The 20,460-nt window shown below is 45.6% G+C and overlaps 1 protein-coding gene across 1 annotated transcript; it reads right to left on the reverse strand.

Annotated features, from left to right (window-relative positions):
* Positions 1-3,360: 3,360 nt before the first annotated feature.
* On the reverse strand, positions 3,361-19,898 carry LOC149445420 (uncharacterized). Its single transcript, XM_089653833.1, has 3 exons — positions 19,707-19,898; positions 10,065-10,206; positions 3,361-6,404 (listed from the first exon to the last, which is right to left on the reverse strand). Exons 1-3 carry the CDS (start codon positions 19,896-19,898, stop codon positions 4,822-4,824), a joined length of 1,917 nt encoding a protein of 638 aa, XP_089509959.1. The 3' UTR covers positions 3,361-4,821.
* Between the last annotated feature and the right edge of the window lie 562 nt (positions 19,899-20,460).

Genomic DNA, 20,460 nt, shown 5'->3' on the forward strand with positions numbered 1-20,460 from the left:
GATGCGCTGTTTTTCTTTTCCTCTGTGCATATCCATTCCTCTATCACTTGTGCAAAATCTTTCCACACTTCAAAGCTTTCTTCACTAGCAGGGACAGGTAGCACTCCGGAAAAAGCCTTTCATTTGCTGTAAGAATCAGCATGTAAATTGTGAGCAATGACTTCAGTGACTCAATATTTGTTTCCTGCATGGTGGCTGTAGCAGGCGACATTTCAGACTCTCCTGATGAAGTCGTTGTGTTCAATGGTTCACACTTTACAGGCAGGGCTGGTAACTCTCTCCTTACTGGAGGTGAAATCACTGGAAATACTACAGCACAACCAATTGCTTCAGCCCCTTTGGGATTTATGCAGAAGGGCCCTTTATCTGGATTTAAATCCACCTCACTGAGACAGAGATAATGGGTATACAGTTCACAACTCTCATCCTCTTCTCTTTTATCCACAAGAGTGGCATACTGCAAGGTTTTATTTGCTTTTAGTGCCTCCTGCAGTCTGTGGGAACTCACAGTAATAGGCACATGGCAAATGGCAAATGTCCTTTCAGGTGGCAGTCCCTCTTCTAGGGCTCACTGCCTCACAGCTTCTGTTAATAACAGTGACATGGTCGTTCCTTAATGTCCTGATCCAAGATAGCTCTCAGCAGTGCCTCCAAATGTAGTGCTATTTGTACACTCTTTGCGGCTACTGGGGTATGATGGTGTCACCTGTATAGTATTTAGGAGCAGAAACCTTATAATCTGTGTGATCAGGACAAGATCTCTAACAAGCACTAGTGCCTCCACTCAATTGGGGCTTGTGGATAACAAGTGAAATCCCAACTGAGAAATGTATCATCCACATAGACAGTAATCCACACAGCAGTGTATATGAAAGTCCATGTATTGAAGAAATCACATTCAGTGACCATCCAACATAAAGTATCTTCCAAACAGAAACATTAAAGCATTAACAGTGTTTTCTGCATGTCTCAGTGAGGGGAGGCTGCAACACTGACAGTCTAAGTTATCTCTCTCCCCCAGGAAATCCACACCCCTCTCTTTCCAACAAGTGCTCTCTCTGATGACCTCATCCTCAGTGCCCAGAGAGCATAGCAGCCATATTGGAAAAGGGCGAAACAAACACTGCATAATAGAAGTATACACTGGAAAATGGGCAAAGTAATTATCACATCACTACACGTTATGTAACACAGTGTTATGTCCCAATGTCATAGCCATAGATGCCTCCACTCCCATTTTCTATCCCTGCATAACTGCCTGTATATATATAATTCCTAACTCTGATGTCAGATTTCATCCTGCCTCTTCTTTCCAGACCTTCTTAAATCTTTTTAGGAACTCCGTAGTTGATTCCATACTGCTCTGCTTACAAGCAACTGCTGTAGCTAGTGACTGTTTATCTTTCCACAACTTCATTTCTGCGATTAACTCCTTCCACATCTGTTTCTGTCCTACGGACGTTCTCCACTCATAGTACACTGTTGGTTCAAACGGCTCATGAAGCTCATATATAGTAGGCACGTTGGTCCAATCTCAACCTGATTCCATATCATATCCCAAAATTCCATCGATGATTATCTTCATGTCCTGTTGTGAACATTGCTGCCCCTACGTTGCTCTTTTCAAGTAGTTTATGGCAGCAGTGGGGTTTTTCCGAGGATCAGGACAACCCTTTATAATGTCATTAACATCATTAATTTCCATTTGATCACATCACATCCCACAATGATGTAAGGGTAAGCTTGGGTGGCTCCCTCGTCTTCAGCGTCTTTTCTGGACCTATAATAATACTTACCAAATTCTTCTGAATTATCCTGCTCCTGCTGACTCACCTCTACATCTCCTTTTGAATCTTGATACGTCCCTCTCCTGTACTGTCTGCTCTTTTACCATGGATGTCTGTCCGCCTCATTTCAATCGATTTCTTACTACCTTTCATTTTTTTTCTTGGTCCTGGGCAGCAGAGCAGCCAGTTTGCTGCATCTGGTCTAATGTCCTTCCCAATGTAATTTTTGTTTCTTTCCACTCTTTATTCATTTCACACATTGATAAACTTCAACCTGACCTGAAGAATCTTCCACGCACCACAGATCACTGCCAAATGGCCTCTTTCATTGGTGTGAGATGGTGGGAGCTCTTGGGCTGGGACAGAGTGTAATGCATTTCTCCTCCGAGACAACAAATAATCCTCATCCTTAGGGAGCTGAGGATACAGCTGAATATAATCAGGAAGCGCAGTGGCAGGCATCAAAGAAGTGGCAAAAAAAGGATTATTACTGTGTTTAGCTACTGGGGCAGAAGGGATTGGTGTCGGGTACTTATATCCTGGGCCATACTTCAACCAATTCAATGCTCCCTCTCATATATTTCATATCCCACTCAGGATCTGGACCAAAATAGGGAAAGTCAGTTTTATCCCCTAAACATATCCCCTTTATCATATCCATGTGAAAGTCATCATTGTCCCCATCTCTGAGAAAAGGACTGGCACTCCCCATGGTTGAACTCCACCCCGCCAGGCTGTCCATTCATGGGACAACATAACAATCCCAAGGTGACAAATACTCTTTTCATGTCTCATTAGCTGGTAGTTGGGATTTTTCTAGAGCTGATCCGTCTTCCTTAGTAAATTTCTTTAACAGTTTTCTTCCTCTGAATACTTTACACGGTGGCTCCGGAGGGTCTGGGTACTTCCCCTTACCTTGGGAGTTTCCCATCATCACTGCAAAGCAAAGAAGCAATATTATGTGAGCTGGCCTATGTGTTTCTCTCCCGGTGATGACTCTTTGTGCCGGGTGAAGCTGGACTGAACTCACGTAGAGCTCCAACAAAATTCTTCTCAACTGCACAAGTGCTTCAAAGCTGAAAATCACCTGGACAGGTACACCCCTATTGTGACTCCTTCAGACTGTCACCATGCTTTCACCTATCCCAGGCCAATGGAGAAATCTCCTCGCTGAGTAGATGGGGCGTCTCACAGTCCTACAGAGACTTAGAATACATCTACTGAACAGTTTCTCTAGTTACAAGCGTACATAATCACTGAACACACTACTCTGTATGATTGTATGGAGGACATACACACATTTCTTATACATCAACCTAGGTTCTGTTTAACCCCGCGAGCTCCCAGAGCTCCAATGGACAATTGCTCATACTACCGCAGCACAGAGGCTTGGTGGAGATAGGGGGCGATCAGGGCAAAGGAAGACAAAAAATGCTCACTTACCTCCGATGGCCGATCCTATCCCACTTCTGACACCACTTCTGTCAGGAACATCAATTTATGCCGACCTCCTCCTCCATACAAACATCCAGTTCAAAGTACTTTGGGAATAATAAAGTCAGACATCTGGATGTGTGATGCAAAATGTGACTTCTTTATTATTCATCAAGCTTTAAGTAATAATTGATAACCCGGCATATATCAGGCGTTTTCCATAAATCACCAATCAGAATACAGAATTTTCAGTAAACTACTCCATGTTGCGTCATAACAAAAATACAACAGGATAGTGACTTCTGATTTCTATAAACAAGAAATGTGTGCATAGATACCAGCATTCACATCCCACGGGAACATCTTGTATGTACAACAAACCAGTTAGTAGGCACAAAGCAAAAGTGAGTGAACTATTAACCCTTTCATATAGTAGGTGGAGCGAATTACTATGATACTTAGCGCCATCTAAAGGCCAGATAGGTTTTTTTTGCTTTAAATCAATGGTTGGTTTAATCCTGAGGTTTTTTTTAATTTATGTCCTTCAATGTCTACTGTACTCATAAATGTAGGAGTGTGATCTCCGTTATTTGTATGACACCATCCCTGACATAGTACACTAATAATATGTTGGGTGGAGAGACAAGCATGTGTCCAGCCGTGACACCAAAATGCCTCAATTAGGAAAAACAGTTCCATACCACATTATGGCCACTAGATGGAGCCAATGATCATAGGAAATCACTGTATGAAAAGACCAACATGTGACATGGCTGAATGAATGCTGGTCATATTAGTTCATCTATTCTCTAAGTGGGGCGGTATCTATTGGGCCAATCCCTTTTACAAACCACACATAATATCGCCCTTCAAAGTGAGAACAAAAACAGTTTCCACAAAATCAAAGAGTAGAAATATTTTCCGGTGGATCCCCTCTACCCAGACCCCATATGTAGACATAGAACAACAAGCTGTGTTCCCTCTCATGCCGCACTCCTCCAACCACCCAAACCCACACAGAAGCCAAGGGAAATAATGAGAGGAAAGTTCCCCCCTAGTTTGGGGCGGAGTTCTCCTTCCCTCCTGTTGGGGGATGGGAGAAGGATGGACTGAAGACAGAGAGACGCTTCGGGGTCACCACTGTTCTGTAGAGCCTTGAAATGAAGGACATCAACTTCAGAAGTTCTTGTTGTCTGTGTAAAGTTCCCCGATAACGAGATCTGGGCTCTCCCGGCTTCTAGCTCTGTAACCCGCTATATCATTATCAGGAAACGCAACTCCGACACCCAAGAAGGGCTGAAGTTGTGTCCTTCATTTCCAGGATCTACTGACCACTCTGCACCCCGACATTTACTGCACTTCATCCATGTCTTTGGGGGCCTCTCATCTCCTTATCAACTGTTTCTTCCATGATGAAGATCAGCCATGGAGTATATCTGAGGTGTATATCAGGGTGTGCTTTTTCCCCACATGAGAGCTGGGATGTCCAGCAACATTCATCTAGAAGACATTTCCCGCACTCAAGGCACTAATACACCTCCAGGGTTGTGTGGGACCCCTGATGTACAGGAAGACAAGACTTCAGTGAGGAACATTTCCCTCACTCAGGACAGGAAAGTGGCTTCTCCCCCGTGTGACATCTCTGATGTCTGGAAAGATGGGACTTCCGTGAAAAACATTTCCCACACTCAGGACAGGAATACGGCTTCTCACCTGTGTGACATCTCTGATGTCTGGAAAGATGGGACTTCCGTGAAAAACATTTCCTGCACTCAGGACAGGAATATGGCTTCTCTCCCGTATGAGATCTCTGATGTGTGTGAAGATGGGACTTTGCTGAAAAACATTTCTCACACTCAGGACAGGAATACGGCTTCTCCCCCGTATGATATCTCTGATGTGTGTGAAGATGGGACTTCAATGAAAAACATTTCCCACACTCAGGACAGGAATACAGCTTCTCCCCCGTATGAGATCTCTGATGTGTGTAAAGATGGGACTTAGCTGAAAAACATTTCCCACACTCAGGACAGGAATATGGCTTTTCCCCCGTATGAGATCTCTGATGTGTGTTCAGATGGGACTTCACTAAAAAACATTTCCCACACTCAGGACAGGAATACGACTTCTCCCCCGTATGAGATCTCTGATGTGCGTTAAGACTGGTCTTAAATGAAAAACATTTCCCGCACTCAGGACAGGAATACGGCTTCTCCCCTGTGTGAGATCTCTGATGCTTGGAAAGACTGGACTTCTGTGAAAAACATTTCCCACACTCAGAACAGGAATATGGCTTCTCCCCCGTGTGAGATCTCTGATGTGTCTGAAGATAGGACTTGTCTGAAAAACATTTCCCACATTCAGAACAGGAATATGGCTTCTCCCCCGTGTGAGATCTCTGATGTGTCTGAAGATAGGACTTGTCTGAAAAACATTTTCTGCACTCAGAACAGGTATACAGCTTTTCCCCCATGTGAGATCTCTGATGTTTGTATAGATGGGACTTGTCTGAAAAACATTTCCCACACTCAGGACAGGAATATGGCTTCTCCCCTGTGTGAGATCTCTGGTGTGTGTAAAGATTGTACTTCCTTGAAAAACACTTCCCACACTCAGGACAGGAATATGGCTTCTCCCCCGTGTGAGATCTCTGATGTCTGTAAAGCTGGGACTTCACTGAAAAACATTTTCCACACTCAGGACAGGAATATTGCTTTTCCCCTGTGTGAGATCTCTGATGTATGTGAAGATTGGACTTTTCTGAAAAACATTTTCCACACTCAGGACAGGAATACGGCTTTTCCCCTGTGTGAGATCTCTGATGTCTATAAAAATTGGACATATGTGAAAAACAGTTTCCACACTCAGGACAGGAATACGGCTTCTGCCCCATGTGAGATCTTTTATGCACATTAAGACCATGTTTAGAACGGAAACCCTTCCCGCACTCAGTACAGGATAAGTTCTTCCCTGTTGGAAGGCCGGCCCGGTCCCGCACAGTCTGAGGTTCCTCAGGATACGAGGAATCCGATGGTCCATCTACACTGGGTGGTGTCGGATGGACATTGGAGGGAGCCGGGTTTTCTCCTGGACTATACTGTGTGATGTCCTCATCTTCTACTTTCCAGTCTGGAGACAAAGTGAGACAATCCTCGGAGGTTTTCCTCATCTCCCGACCATGGACTAAAATACAAAGACAAAGAGGATTACTAGACAGGAGCTGATTGGTTCCCCCAAACCAGGACTCCGCCCACATCAGGCAGCTTGGGCTCTGAGGAGCTTACAATTCCACCCTCAAGGGAACTAGGAAATGGCTCCTCTGATCTCCTACCAGGTCATTTCTTTATTCATGGACCTTAATCAGAGAGTGAGGAAACAACCAGAACTGTCTTTTATAGGAGGGACAGTGATGAGGGGATTATAGGACGAGGGTCCCCACCCCCTCTATCACTCATTGCCATCTTCTCCATGTTTTCCTATGTTAATATATAACAGTGGGTAGATAGAGAGCAGAAGTCAGGAGTATGTAATGTATAAAATGGAGTATATAGTGCAGGGGTCAGGAGTATGTAATGTAATCGTGCTGGAGCGATTGTGGCCTAAAACCAAATCCCACCAAGCATTCACCCAATATAAACCTGCTTTTCTAACATACACTTCCTCCCTTCAAACTGCCAAACAAGCCTACTTTGTCACTCTCATTAATACCTTCTCTTCGAGTCCTCATCGGCTCTTCTCTACCTTTAACTCTCTACTTTCTCCACCCCCATCGCCACCCAGCACCTCATTCACTGCCCACGAGATTGCACTCCACTTCCGAAACAAGATTGATGCAATTCATAGGGACATTGCCACTACACAGACATCCATCCCACTTAGTATCCCTCACACCATACCTCCCTCAACACTGTCCTCCTTTGACCCCGCTATACTGAAGAGGTCACTAAGGTTTTATCAGAAGCCGAACTCACCACCTGCCCCCTGGATCCTGTCCCCTCACAACTCCTTTGGTCCCCCTCCTCTTCCATCCTATGCTCCCTCACTCACATCTTCAATCTTTCCCTCTCTACTGGTGCCTTCCCCTCCCCTCTAAAGCATGCACACATCACTTCCATACCTAACAAGCCCTCCCTGGACCCCACCAACCTGAACAACTTAAGACCCATCTCCCTGCTGCCATTTACCTCTAAACTCCTAGAACGCTTAGTCTACAATCGTCTGAGCTCCTCCCTCACCGACAACAACCTTCCTGACCCTTTACAGTCTGGCTTTCACTCGCTACACTCCACTGACACCGCCCTACTAAAACTCACTAATGATCTACTAACTGCAAAAACCAATGGCCACTACTCCGTACTCATCCCAACCAATGGCCACTACTCCATACTCATCCCAACCAACGGCCACTACTCCATACTCATCCCAACCAATGGCCATTACTCCATACTCATCCCAACCAATGGCCACTACTCCATACTCATCCCAACCAACGGCCACTACTCCATACTAATCCCAACCAACGGCCACTACTCCGTACTCATCCCAACCAACGGCCACTACTCCGTACTCATCCCAACCAATGGCCACTACTCCGTACTCATCCCAACCAATGGCCACTACTCCATACTCATCCCAACCAATGGCCACTACTCCATACTCATCCCAACCAATGGCCACTACTCCATACTCATCCCAACCAATGGCCACTACTCCATACTCTTACTACTTGACCTCTCTGCGGCTTTTGACACAGTTGACCATCCCCTCCTCCTCAAAAAACTCCACTCTTTTGGCCTCAGCAACTCCACTCTCTCCTGGTTCTCTTCCTACCTATCCCAATGCTCCTTCAGTGTTACCTATAATGCTGCCACCTCCCCCTCCCTCCCCCTCTCTGTTGGGGTCCCTCAAGGTTCTGTCCTTGGACCCCTTCTCTTCTCCATCTACACCTCCTCACTTGAAAAACTTCCATGGCTTCAACTACCATCTCTATGCTGATGACATGCAAATCTATCTTTCTACACCTCACCCCTTCAGTCTCCTCCTCACCTCACCCCTTCAGTCTCCTCCTCACCTCACCCCTTCAGTCTCCTTTCGCATTACTAACCTACTAAGTGACATATCGGCTTGGATGTCACTCCACTTCTTCAAACTCAATCTTTCCAAAACTGACTTTTCCCCCCAGCCCGTGCCCCCTACCCTGACTTCACCATAAATATCACTAACACCATCCTAACCTCGGAAACCACTAAGCAACTTATTCACTCCCTTGTCATATCTCGCCTCGACTACTGTAACTCCCTCCTCACTGGCCGATCTCATCGCAGGCTATCCCCCTCCAGTCTATCAAGAATGCTGCTGCCAGACTCATCCACCTCACTAACCGTTCTGTATCTGCCACCCCTCTCTGCCAACCCCTCCACTGGCCTCCATTCAGTATCCTCCACCCCTCTCTGCCAATCCCTCCACTGGCCTCCATTCAGTGCCCTCCACCCCTCTCTGCCAATCCCTCCACTGGCCTCCATTCAGTGTCCTCCACCCCTCTCTGCCAATCCCTCCACTGGCCTCCATTCAGTGTCCTCCACCCCTCTCTGCCAATCCCTCCACTGGCCTCCATTCAGTGTCCTCCACCCCTCTCTGCCAATCCCTCCACTGGCCTCCATTCAGTGTCCTCCACCCCTCTCTGCCAATCCCTCCACTGGCCTCCACTCAGTGTCCTCCACCCCTCTCTGCCAATCCCTCCACCGGCCTCCACTCAGTGTCCTCCACCCCTCTCTGCCAATCCCTCCACTGACCTCCACTCAGTGTTCTCCACCCCTCTCTGCCAATCCCTCCACTGGCTCCCAGTTGCCAAACGGAAAAAATTCAAAACTCTGACAATGACATATAAAGCCATCCACAACACTGCCCAAATTTTAATAACCGATCTTATCTCTAGATATCACCCAAACTGTACTCTCCGCTCCTCGCAAGACCTCCTACTCTCTAGCTCCCTTGTCTCCTCCTCCCATGCTCATCTCCAGGACTTCACCAGGGCGTCACCCATCCTCTGGAACTCCCTACCCCAATCTATCAAATTATCACCTGCCTTTTGGCGTTCACTGAAAACCTTTCTCTTCAGGGAAGCCTATCCCGTCCTCTGCTAATTCTGGAATCCTCTACTCTTCCAACCACTCTATCCCCCACAGTTACCACCTACTGTACCATTCACTCCTCCCTCCTAGATTGTAAGCTCGAAGGAGCAGGGCCCTCAAATCCCTCTTGTATTGAACTGTATTGTTGCTGTATTGTCTCCCACTATAATGTAAAACGCTGACCAAACCATTGGCGCTATATAAATCCTGTATTATAATAATAATGTATACAGTGTAAGGGCCAGGACTCATAATATTGTTATTCAGTAATTAAAGGTCCTTAAAGGGTTGCTTGCCTCCCATCTCCTGAGACTGCACTCAGTGACTTGGGTCTGAGACACTACAGACATATCCCTCCACCCGGCACAGCCAGCAGATAACAGAGAAGGTCCCCTGGAGGAGTCAGGCACAAGGCAGGAGACCCCAGTCACATGTCCTGGGTGCCTACATTATGCAATGCTTAGAGTAAAAATCAACATTTTGCTGCCAGCTGAACCCCAGAACCTCCATAAATCCAGTCTAGATACATAAATTGTGTCTGCAGCACAGAGAAGGAAGATTATCCGAGAGAAATCCAGGAATACAGGACGGGGAACACAGCTCAGGAAAGTGACCAGGGGATTACAGGCTGATATCACCCAGTCCCCGCCCTACTCTGGACCAATCAGTGAGCAGTATGGGTGGAGGAATGGATTTAGTGTTCATGACCCACCTGTGCTGATCTCTGAAGGAGTGTCCTCCTCTATAAATGTCCCCGTTATTCCATCCTCCTCCATAGACTGCTGATCATCCCTCACATACGCCTCTTCTTCTTCTGCTTTCACCTCAAATTCTATATCGATTGGATCTCCACTCTAAATCAAGGAAATGAGAGAAAATATCATCTGTAAAATAAAAACTCACATAAAAATGTACACATCTTCTCTATAAGTCCATGTTCTAGATGCTCCATCCCACCAACCTTGCAATGGTGAGGGATGGTGTGACCTTCCTGTGTGGAATCCCGGGAATACAGAGGACGGGGACATCTCTCTGGTGGGTTCCTGGTATTAGGTGGCTCCATCATATCCTTGTGTCCTTCTGAAAACTCCTCCATCACTCCATACTCCTCATCCTCCTCTTTATACTCTTCTTTAACATCAATATTATCATCCCCGAGGATTCCACTCTGAAAGATATAATAAAACATTCATTGTAACAAACATGCTGTGTATAAATCACAACTACCAATAATTGTCATCATCTACCTGATGATGGTGAGGGATGGTGTGACCTTCCTGTGTGGAATCCCGGGAATACAGAGGACGGGGACATCTCTCTGGTGGGTTCCCATGACTGGATCCATCTGTAGGAAACACACACACTGACTGAATCCATTGTTTCTATGTGTTTATCAGATGATGGGGGATCTAGGTGGATCCTCCGTACTGCTCTCTCCTTTACAATAAAGTCTCCTCTTACCCGGTGATGTGAGGGGCGGCTGATTGTCCATCATGACGTCCTTGTAGAGATCCTTGTGTCCTTCTAAATACTCCCACTCCTCCATGGAGAAATAGACAGTGACACCCTGACACCTTATAGGAACCTGACACACACAATGATACAGTCACCATCCAGACACATCCCTTGTCTGTTACTGGAGAATGTCCCAGAATTCCCGGCACCGCTCACCTCTCCTGTCAGCAGCTCAGTGATCTCTCTGGTGACTTCTAGAATCTTCTTCTTCTTTCTCTCTTCTATCAGGGAGGGAGGTGGAGGCAATGTGATGTCATATGATCTCCAGACTTCACAGGAGGAAAACTCTACATCTGAACACAAATAGTCACATCAAATGATATTCCCAGAATCCTCCTCACCTCTCCAGTCATGTCTATCTATTATCCACTTCAATATCGGGCACTTTCACCCCCTCCCAGTTAAGGCCAATTTTCATCTTTCAGCACTGTTGCACTTTGAATGACAATTGTGCGGTCATGCAATACTACACATGAATGTTTTTTATATTTTTTGAGATAGAGATTTTTTTAAGGTATTTGATCATCACTGTTTTTGTTTTTTTGTTTGCTATATAAATAAAAAAAATACAAAAAAATTGAAAAAAAAAACATTTGCTCTCTTTGTTTTTGTTATAAAATTTTGCAATGAAATAATCTTTCTTCATACATTTAGGCCAAAATATATGCTGGTACATTCTGGGGGTAAAAATAATCCAAAACAGTCTATATTATTTAGTCTGTGAGAAAGTTATAGAGTCCACAAGCTATGGGATATATGTCTGAAAATTGATCAGTTGAGACCCTAAAATGCCAGATGCTGGTATGACGTATAGCACTGATTAGGACATTGGTATGAGGTATGACAATGTTCAGGATGCTGGTATGGTGTATGGTGGGGATCAAGACGCTGCTAGGGTGTATGGGGTGATCAGGACACTGGTATTGAGTATGGAAGTGATCATGACATTGGTATGGTGTATGGTGGGGATCAAGACGCTGGTATGGTGTATGGTGGTGATCAGGACATTGGTATGGTGTATGGAGGTGATCAGGACATTGGTATGGTGTATGGAGGTGATCAGGATGCTGGTATGGTGTATGGAGGTGATCAGGATGCTGGTATGGTGTATGGAGGTGATAAGGACATTGGTATGGGGTATGGCGGTGATAAGGACATTGGTATGGGGTATGGTGGTGATCAGGACATTGGTATGGTGTATGGTGGTGATCAGGACATTGGTATGGTGTATGGTGGTGATCAGGACAGTGGTATGGTGTATGGGGATGATCAGGGTGCTGGTATGGTGTATGGCGGTGATAAGGACATTGGTATGGTGTATGGCAGTGATCAGGTCTCTGGTATGGCAGTGATCAGGATACTGGTATGGGGTATGGCGGTGATAAGGACATTGGTATGGTGTATGGCGGTGATAAGGACATTGGTATGGTGTATGGCAGTGATCAGGTCTCTGGTATGGCAGTGATCAGGATGCTGGTATGGTGTATGGTGGTGATAAGGACATTGGTATGGTGTATGGCGGTGATTCTCTGACTCTGGGTGGAGGAACATTGGGTGGCGTGGATGGATTTGGCAGCGTGCTGGTGCCAACTTTCCTCCCCCCAGGGTCACTGCAGGTGTAGAGAAAAGCTGTGTAAGAGGATATGGAGGAGAGATGAGGAGGAGATCCAGGAATCAGGAGAAAGGTCAGGGCAAGCAACAGACGAGCGCATCCAAGAGACCAAGCCGGGGTCACTACACAGAAAATCAATCCAAGGAAACAACAGGCAGGACGAGGAATAGCAAGAAGGAGCTGAGAGACAAATGAGAATATTGCTCAGCCAATGGGAGATGATCTCAGCATGACTTCCATCATGAAGGAGATGAGGGGGAGGGGAGGAAGTCACTGAAGGTGACCATAGATCCATGGAAATTCAGCTGGTTCAGCAGGGATCGCTCACATTTCCATCCATGTGTGGTCACTGCTGGATAAAAGCCACTCCCCCAGCGGCTGCAGCCAATAGCTTCAGTGCTGATCTGTGTATTCTGAGAGCGGAGGAGTCCCCCCATAGTCAAAAAAATGTTCCGGCCCCGGAAGTGGGGGAATGTTCTGCCCCTGAAGGGGTTAATCTGGGTTCCCACACTATATATGTGTGTATCATCATCTGCTGGAGATAAAAGATGTCACAGTGACTATGGAGGAAGAGGACGGACATGACTATGGAGGAAGAGGACGGACATGACTATGGAGGAAGAGGACGGACATGATGGGGGGTTACTGGGTGTAAATAGGAAATAAAATCTTATTACCTCCTCTGCTGCCACTTCCACCAACATCTCCTCTCTACTTCCTGTCTGTACCTGACATCACTTCCTGTCTGTCTTCCATAGAGACTTCCTGTCTGGGTAGAAGTGAGATCCCCACCTTGTGGAGCTCAGAGGAACTGCAGCCCCGAGAAGCATCTGGTAGTGTGACCCCAGAAATATACCTTATACCAGATGTTCTACAGGACTAAATCTGCAATCAATGTTACTGCAGAATCAAAGGGGCCAAAATCCCTCCCCCGAGCAGTCATATATTTCTGTTCCCCTTGGTGGGAGTGGAGGTGACCCCTCTATAAGGATCTACAGTCCATACACACCCAGCACAAGGCCGGGGTCACACTACCAGACGCTTCTCGGGGCTGCAGTTCCTCTGAGCTCCACAAGGTGGGGATCTCACTTCTACCCAGACAGGAAGTCTCTATGAAAGACAGGAAGTGATGTCAGGTACAGACAGGAAGTGATGTCAGGTACAGACAAGACTTTCAGTGTGGAAGCGAAGCAGAGAGGAGACGTTCCTGGAAGTGGCAGCAGAGGAGGTAATAAGATGTTATGTTCTATTTACACCCAGTAACCCCCCCATCATGTCCGTCCTCTTCCTCCATAGTCACGTCCGTCCTCTTCCTCCATAGTCACGTCCGTCCTCTTCCTCCATAGTCACGTCCGTCCTCTTCCTCCATAGTCATGTCCGTCCTCTTCCTCTATAGTCATGTCCGTCCTCTTCCTCCATAGTCACGTCCGTCCTCTTCCTCCATAGTCATGTCCGTCCTCTTCCTCCATAGTCACTGTGATGTCTTTTATATCCAGCAGATGATGATACACACATATATAGTGTGGGAACCCAGATGATCCCCTTCAGGGGGAGGAGTTGATGATAATATATTTGCTCCCAAAGCTGGCCTACATGGTTCAGTTTTATCGTTCAGCCAGCGGGATGACCATAAACACTGAAGCGATTCCCCCATCCACACATTGGAGGTGGATGGGGGAATCCTCCCCGCTGCACTCTTGTATTCTGACAATGGGGGGACTCCTCCGCTCTTAGAATACACAGATCAGCACTGAAGCTATTGGCTGTAGCCACTGGGGGAGTGGCTTTTATCTGGCAGTGGCCACACATGGATGGAAATGTGAGCGATCCCTGCTGAACCAGCTGAATTTCCATGGATCTATGGTCACCTTCAGTGACTTCCTCCCCTCCCCCTCATCTCCTTCATGATGGAAGTCATGCTGAGATCATCTCCCATTGGCTGAGCAATATTCTCATTTGTCTCTCAGCTCCTTCTTGCTATTCCTCGTCCTGCCTGTTGTTTCCTTGGATTGATTTTCTGTGTAGTGACCCCGGCTTGGTCTCTTGGATGCGCTCGTCTGTTGCTTGCCCTGACCTTTCTCCTGATTCCTGGATCTCCTCCTCATCTCTCCTCCATATCCTCTTACACAGCTTTTCTCCACACCTGCAGTGACCCTGGGGGGAGGAAACTTGGCACCAGCACGCCGCCAAATCCATCCCCACCATTAGGGGCTGTGGAGACAATTGTCTGCTATTTACACTCCGTTCCTCCGCACGTCACCTGATCACATGACAGCTTACTTCCACAGATTCCGGACAGATTTCTGGATGGTAAAGGTCAAAGGTCACTCTTCAGTTTAGGAGAGGTAGGACGCACCCAGGAACAAGGATTTGGTTTGCATGGGAGCCTAATCTAGAGGACCCCTCAAGTCTCCCCATCCAAATGTCCCTCCATCCAGAGTCTATATATTCTATGACATCACACTGAACTCACCGCCCCTCCCCCCAATGTCCCTCTATCCAGAGTCAGAGAATCCTATGACATCACACTGATCTCACAGCTCCTCCTCCCAATGTCCCTCCATCCAGAGTCAGAGAATCCTATGACATCACACTGACCTCACAGCTCCTCCTCCCATTGTTTCTCCATCCAGAGTCTATATGTCCTTTGACATCATACTGACCTCAGAGCTCCTCCTCCCAATGTCCCTCCACCCAGAGTTAGAGAATCCTATGACATCACACTGACCTCAGAGCTTCTCCTCCCAATGTCCCTCCACCCAGAGTTAGAGAATCCTATGACATCACACTGACCTTACTGCTCCTCCTCTCAATGTCCCTCCATCCAGAGTCAGAGAATCCTTTGACATCACACTGACCTTACAGCCCCTCCTCCCAATGTCCCTCCATCCAGAGTCAGAGAATCCTATGACATCACACTGACCTCACAGCTCCTCCTCCCATTGTTTCTCCATCCAGAGTCTATATGTCCTTTGACATCATACTGACCTCAGAGCTCCTCCTCCCAATGTCCCTCCACCCAGAGTTAGAGAATCCTATGACATCACACTGACCTCAGAGCTCCTCCTCCCAATGTCCCTCCACCCAGAGTTAGAGAATCCTATGACATCACACTGACCTTACTGCTCCTCCTCTCAATGTCCCTCCATCCAGAGTCAGAGAATCCTTTGACATCACACTGACCTTACAGCCCCTCCTCCCAATGTCCCTCCATCCAGAGTCAGAGGATCCTATGACATCAAACTGACCTCATAGCTCTTAGGATGTGGGGGGCCCTTAGCATCCTCAGTAGCAAAGTTGAACTGCTTGTCACGTGTTGTATGTAATGACGCCAGAATTGACACATTTTTAACCTATGGAATGTGGGGGTCCTGTGTGGGTGAATTATACCTCAGACTGAAATGGGGCTTTAATAAAATGGGGACTTGAATGGTAAGGTGAGGAGGATTATGGGAATATTATTTGATTTTACTATTTGTGTTCAGATCTAGAGTTTAAAAAATCTATACTGGATGAAGGTATGTTCCCCTTCGCACCATCTGACCAATTGATGAATCTAAAATATATTACCTTTACTCAAACATATAAACAACGTATGCTCAGCTGTAATTGATGGCTTTATATAATCCCATTTTAGATGAAGTGACGGCATACAAGGAGGTCCTGTAGTTTGATCAGAAGCCTATCAGCTTGACTCTATAATCTCTGTTGAGGAAATGGAGTTCCCCCCCCTGGACAAAACTAATTGGATTGTATAATCTATCTTGTTACATATATGTAATATGGGTACACTCATCCACAGGCCTGAATGTCATCCTCTCGTGGATAAGCCCCATACATCACCATATCCAGACAAAATACCTCACTGTCTTGAGGAATGCAAATGATGCTTTGTAAAATGCAAACCTCTCCAAAGAAAGGGAGCGGAGTGAATATCATGTGCATTGAAAAAGTGTTCCCAAAGAAAAAAGAATCTCTACATGTTTCACTCCAGAAAACAGAGCTTTGTCAGGGATACAAAGAACCAAAATAGGTCACATAGTGGGTGGAAGTTGTGCTCAGCTGCACACGGTGGCACAATGGCACCTATCATTTGTTTCACCTCTATATATAGAGATGATCATCAAAATGCCCCCCCATCACACACAGAAGGAAGGAAGGTAAATCCTTCATTTACACCATGAGGTGCCCTTGATCCTAAACGGAAGATCCATTCTGCAAAAGACATTTATCTGGGCCTCCTTTTCTAGGACCTAGATTATATTTGTCAATAATCCAAAAGTCTAAGAGATCAGGCTATCCATCATGTTTTTGTATCATGTGTCTTGCTACTGGTCTACCCTTGTTTGGAGCAATATCATTCACATGTTCAAGAACTCTTCTCCTAAAGGGGCAAATTGCTTTTCCTACATATATTAGGGGGCATGGGCATTTTAAAGCATAAATCCCCCCCTCTGCACTGCAATTATAGCAATCTCTTATTTTAATAATCTCCCCAATTTTAGGAGTAACAAACTCCTTGGTATTGCTGAAGAAAGTCCGTGCCTTACAGTGACCACACCTGAAACTACCTTTTGGTTTCTCAGGCAGCCAAGTGTGTTTCATTGATGATTTAGAGGTTTTTTCTAGATGACTATGTACTAACATGTCTCTCAAATTCCTCCCCCGTCTGTAGGTTATCTTGGGGTCTGTAGATAGGATCTGTGATAGATATTTGTCCTCACACAAAATGGTCCAATATCTCTTTATGATGTTGAAACTCTGCCCTGATTGATTTGAATATTTACCTATGATACGCATGCCTTGCTGGTCATCCACTATTATGTTTTTCTTTTCTTTTTTTTGTATAATCTGTTTTTATTAAAGATTTTAAAAATAGAAGGTAAAGAAACAGTAAGGATAAAGACACACAGAAACATATAGGGCAGATATCAATATTAGAAAAGGTTCCAATAGCAGACCCAGTGTACAATGATGTAATACAAATATAGGTCCAGCACATGGTACAGTACAGATGACATGCCACATACCCCCCACCCGCTGTCATGGCAGCGAGAAGCTGCACAAAACTTATCACCCATAGATCTGACCGCCACGCAGGAGCTACGTCTCTGCTCGAGGCCAGCCAATCTCAGGGCGAAGGATCAAACATGCCCCTGTATACTTCAAGCTTCAAACTTAGACAGTAAAATACCATTATATAGCACAAAGGGCATTTGCAGAAACTCAGCACTCATGTGAGAAGGCAAAGCATATAAAAATAATCCAGAGAAAAGAAAAATAAAAGAGGGGAACAAAAGAGAGTACTAGAGGCCGTATAGGGCCAGTAGAATAGGAATAGTAACACAGGATTGAGGGCACGATGCTCATGCTAAAACAGGAGGGGGACAATTCAGGGAGCAGAACCTTGGAGAGACCCACCACATGGCAAGCTGGCCATAGAGTTTCTGGGTCTAGGCATGCAGAGGGACACCAGCTGGGGGAGGGGGGGTCTGGAAGCCCAGATGGGGGACCCAAGGAAAGGATTGAGAATTGTAGAGAGCCCGTATCTGGAGGAGAGTCAACTGGGTCCTCTAATTCCATAGAGTAGTACAACCACCCTTCCCAAATGCCATGAAATTTCTCAAGGTTGTTTTTGACAGTATGGTTCCAGCGTTCGGCCTGATAGACCCTTTCAACCTCTTGCTTCCACTCTGCTACTGTAGGGCATCTACTCTGCTTCCATAGGCATGGTACTAGGCACTTAGCAGCATTCAAAAGATGCAGAGTAACACTCTGTTTATACATTTTGATTGAGGAAGGGGTGCCATGAAACAGATAGTGTAGAGGGGTGAAATCAATAGGTTGAAAGGTCGTTTTCTGGATCCAGGGGGAAATATCCCTCAAAAACTTTTGAATCTTGGGGCAATGCCACCAAAGATGTAAAAAGGTGCCTTCCTGAGGACACCCCTGCTATCATCTATTATCAGACCCAGGGAAAATCTTAGCAAGCCAAGAAGGTGTCCTGTACCACCTAGATAAAAACTTATATCACGACTCTTGTGTTTTGGAACTAATGGACAAAGCATTGTAGTAGCAATTATGGCAAACCAGAAAACTCCGGACATGGACTTGAGGAATACAAATGATTTATTAAAAACAGCACTGTTTTGACCCAGCCGGGCACAAGCCTGCAAAGCTGAGTGAGTTATAGAAAACTTCTTACAAGCGTATATACCAACGATTACGTCACAATACATACATTCCTCTTTCACTTCCTATATTTTCAACAGGATTCCTAAACTCTGCAGAATAACCTTGGACAGCAGCTGCAGATAAGAATACCAGCTACGAGCCGGTACACAGTATTCACAGGAAATAAGTGAGGAGGGACTATGAGCCAAAAACCTTGCAAACAGATACTGAAGTGTGGGGTCTTGTGAGCTACTATGGTGTATGCTAAAATATTTCAATATTACCAATACTGTGTGGTAAAATCGATACAATAATGAGATTATCAGAAAAATTGTGTAAAGAAATATGAGAAAATGAGTGGTTCGCTTACACTATACACATCCTCATACCATTGTGTCATAGAATATAAAGTCAGAAGTGGTGTCGCGCTCCACTACCAATTGCAAAAATGTAAATAAATAAATAATTGTCCAGCTTCAATAGAGTGTATATTATGCACACTTTCGTAGCTGGACTGTTATTTATTTAATATTTATTTATTCACATTTTTGCAATTGGTAGTGGAGCGCGACACCACTTCTGACTTGCAAGCAGATCCTGTTAGAAATGTTACGGTTTAAAGGGGAACTCTGCCATATCTGGGTGCTACCACATTCCCCCCTTTGATGCTATCGTAGCGAACGTTTGAATGAGATAAAGTATCACCAATTAACCACTAACTACGCAAATCATAAGGGTCTAAGGGCAGACTTACTGATCTTGGACATCTAGGGGTTGATATTACCACATGGCCATTACATGGATTGCAGTCTTACTATTGGACAGCTGGATAAGCTAGGCAAGGACTAAAGGCTAGCGTCATGACTTTCCTCTCCCCATGTTCCCCATGCTACACAACTCCACTGAGGACAGTCATTTCAGAATTCATTATTGCAGCCATTTCCTCGCTTCCCTAAGCAAATATACTTATCATTTGCCAGGTACTCCCTTTCCCATTCTAACCCCCCCGCAACCTTTCCTGGGGGAATAGTTTAGGTTAATAGCAGAGCATACATCAAAGATCCGGCTCGCTGCAGCATTGGGATTGGTTATCAGGGTACGGTTTATCAGCTTGCCTGTGGAGCTGTAGCTCCATATGGTCACCCAGGTTTTAGTGGGTCTATAGGTGGGGTCATAACAGGTTACCTGGTTCCCTACCGTGCACATTGAATACGTTGTTTCATTATGTACACAAGTCTCAGCCATTGTTCCCTCACCTTGATAATGAGAATGCCATAGTAACATTCTAGTGGTTACAGATCCTACTCTTGTAGTCTCCATACATGGGTCACATGATCTGCCCTCCCCCCTCTCGTTCTAGTCAGGGTTATTACTATGGCTACCAGCATTTTATTAAAACATTTTTATCAGGTATCCTATCCGTGTATATTCCCATCTTGTGCTGTGCATTGGCCAGTCAGCTTCCAGGTGTGACTGGAGCAGAGCTGGAATTCTTCCTTCTGGTCAGATGTAACCTTTTCTTCCACCATGCGTAGACTCAACAGCTTCCAGGTATGTACTGAGAGCAGGGCTGGAGTCCTTCCTTCTGGTCAGATGTAACCTTTTCTTCCACCATGTGTAGACTCAACAGCTTCCAGGTATGTGCTGAGAGCAGGGCTGGAGTCCTTCCTTCTGGTCAGATGTGTTGTGGACCTTTTGAATTATGTCTCAAAAATATGACTTTATCAAGACATAATATTATATGGCAAACAGCTCAGTATAGCCGGATGCTAAGAGTTAATTTTGTCTTGGTTGAACCATCAAGGAT

This window comes from Staurois parvus, unplaced genomic scaffold (genome assembly GCF_062004578.1).
Source record: "Staurois parvus isolate SC_StPar_1 unplaced genomic scaffold, SC_StPar_1.0 ptg000721l, whole genome shotgun sequence".
Lineage (NCBI taxonomy): Eukaryota > Metazoa > Chordata > Amphibia > Anura > Ranidae > Staurois > Staurois parvus.

Excerpts from the sequence above, each read along its gene's own strand:
- LOC149445420 (XM_089653833.1), bottom strand. The coding sequence starts at position 19,898 with ATGGCTGAGACTTGTGTACATAATGAAACAACGTATTCAATGTGCACG. Across the intron at positions 10,207-19,706 it reads CAGCGAGCCGGATCTTTGAT|AGTGGAGATCCAATCGATAT; the intron begins GTATGCTCTGCT and ends TCCTTGATTTAG. Across the intron at positions 6,405-10,064 it reads TCCTTCAGAGATCAGCACAG|TCCATGGTCGGGAGATGAGG; the intron begins GTGGGTCATGAA and ends TTTGTATTTTAG.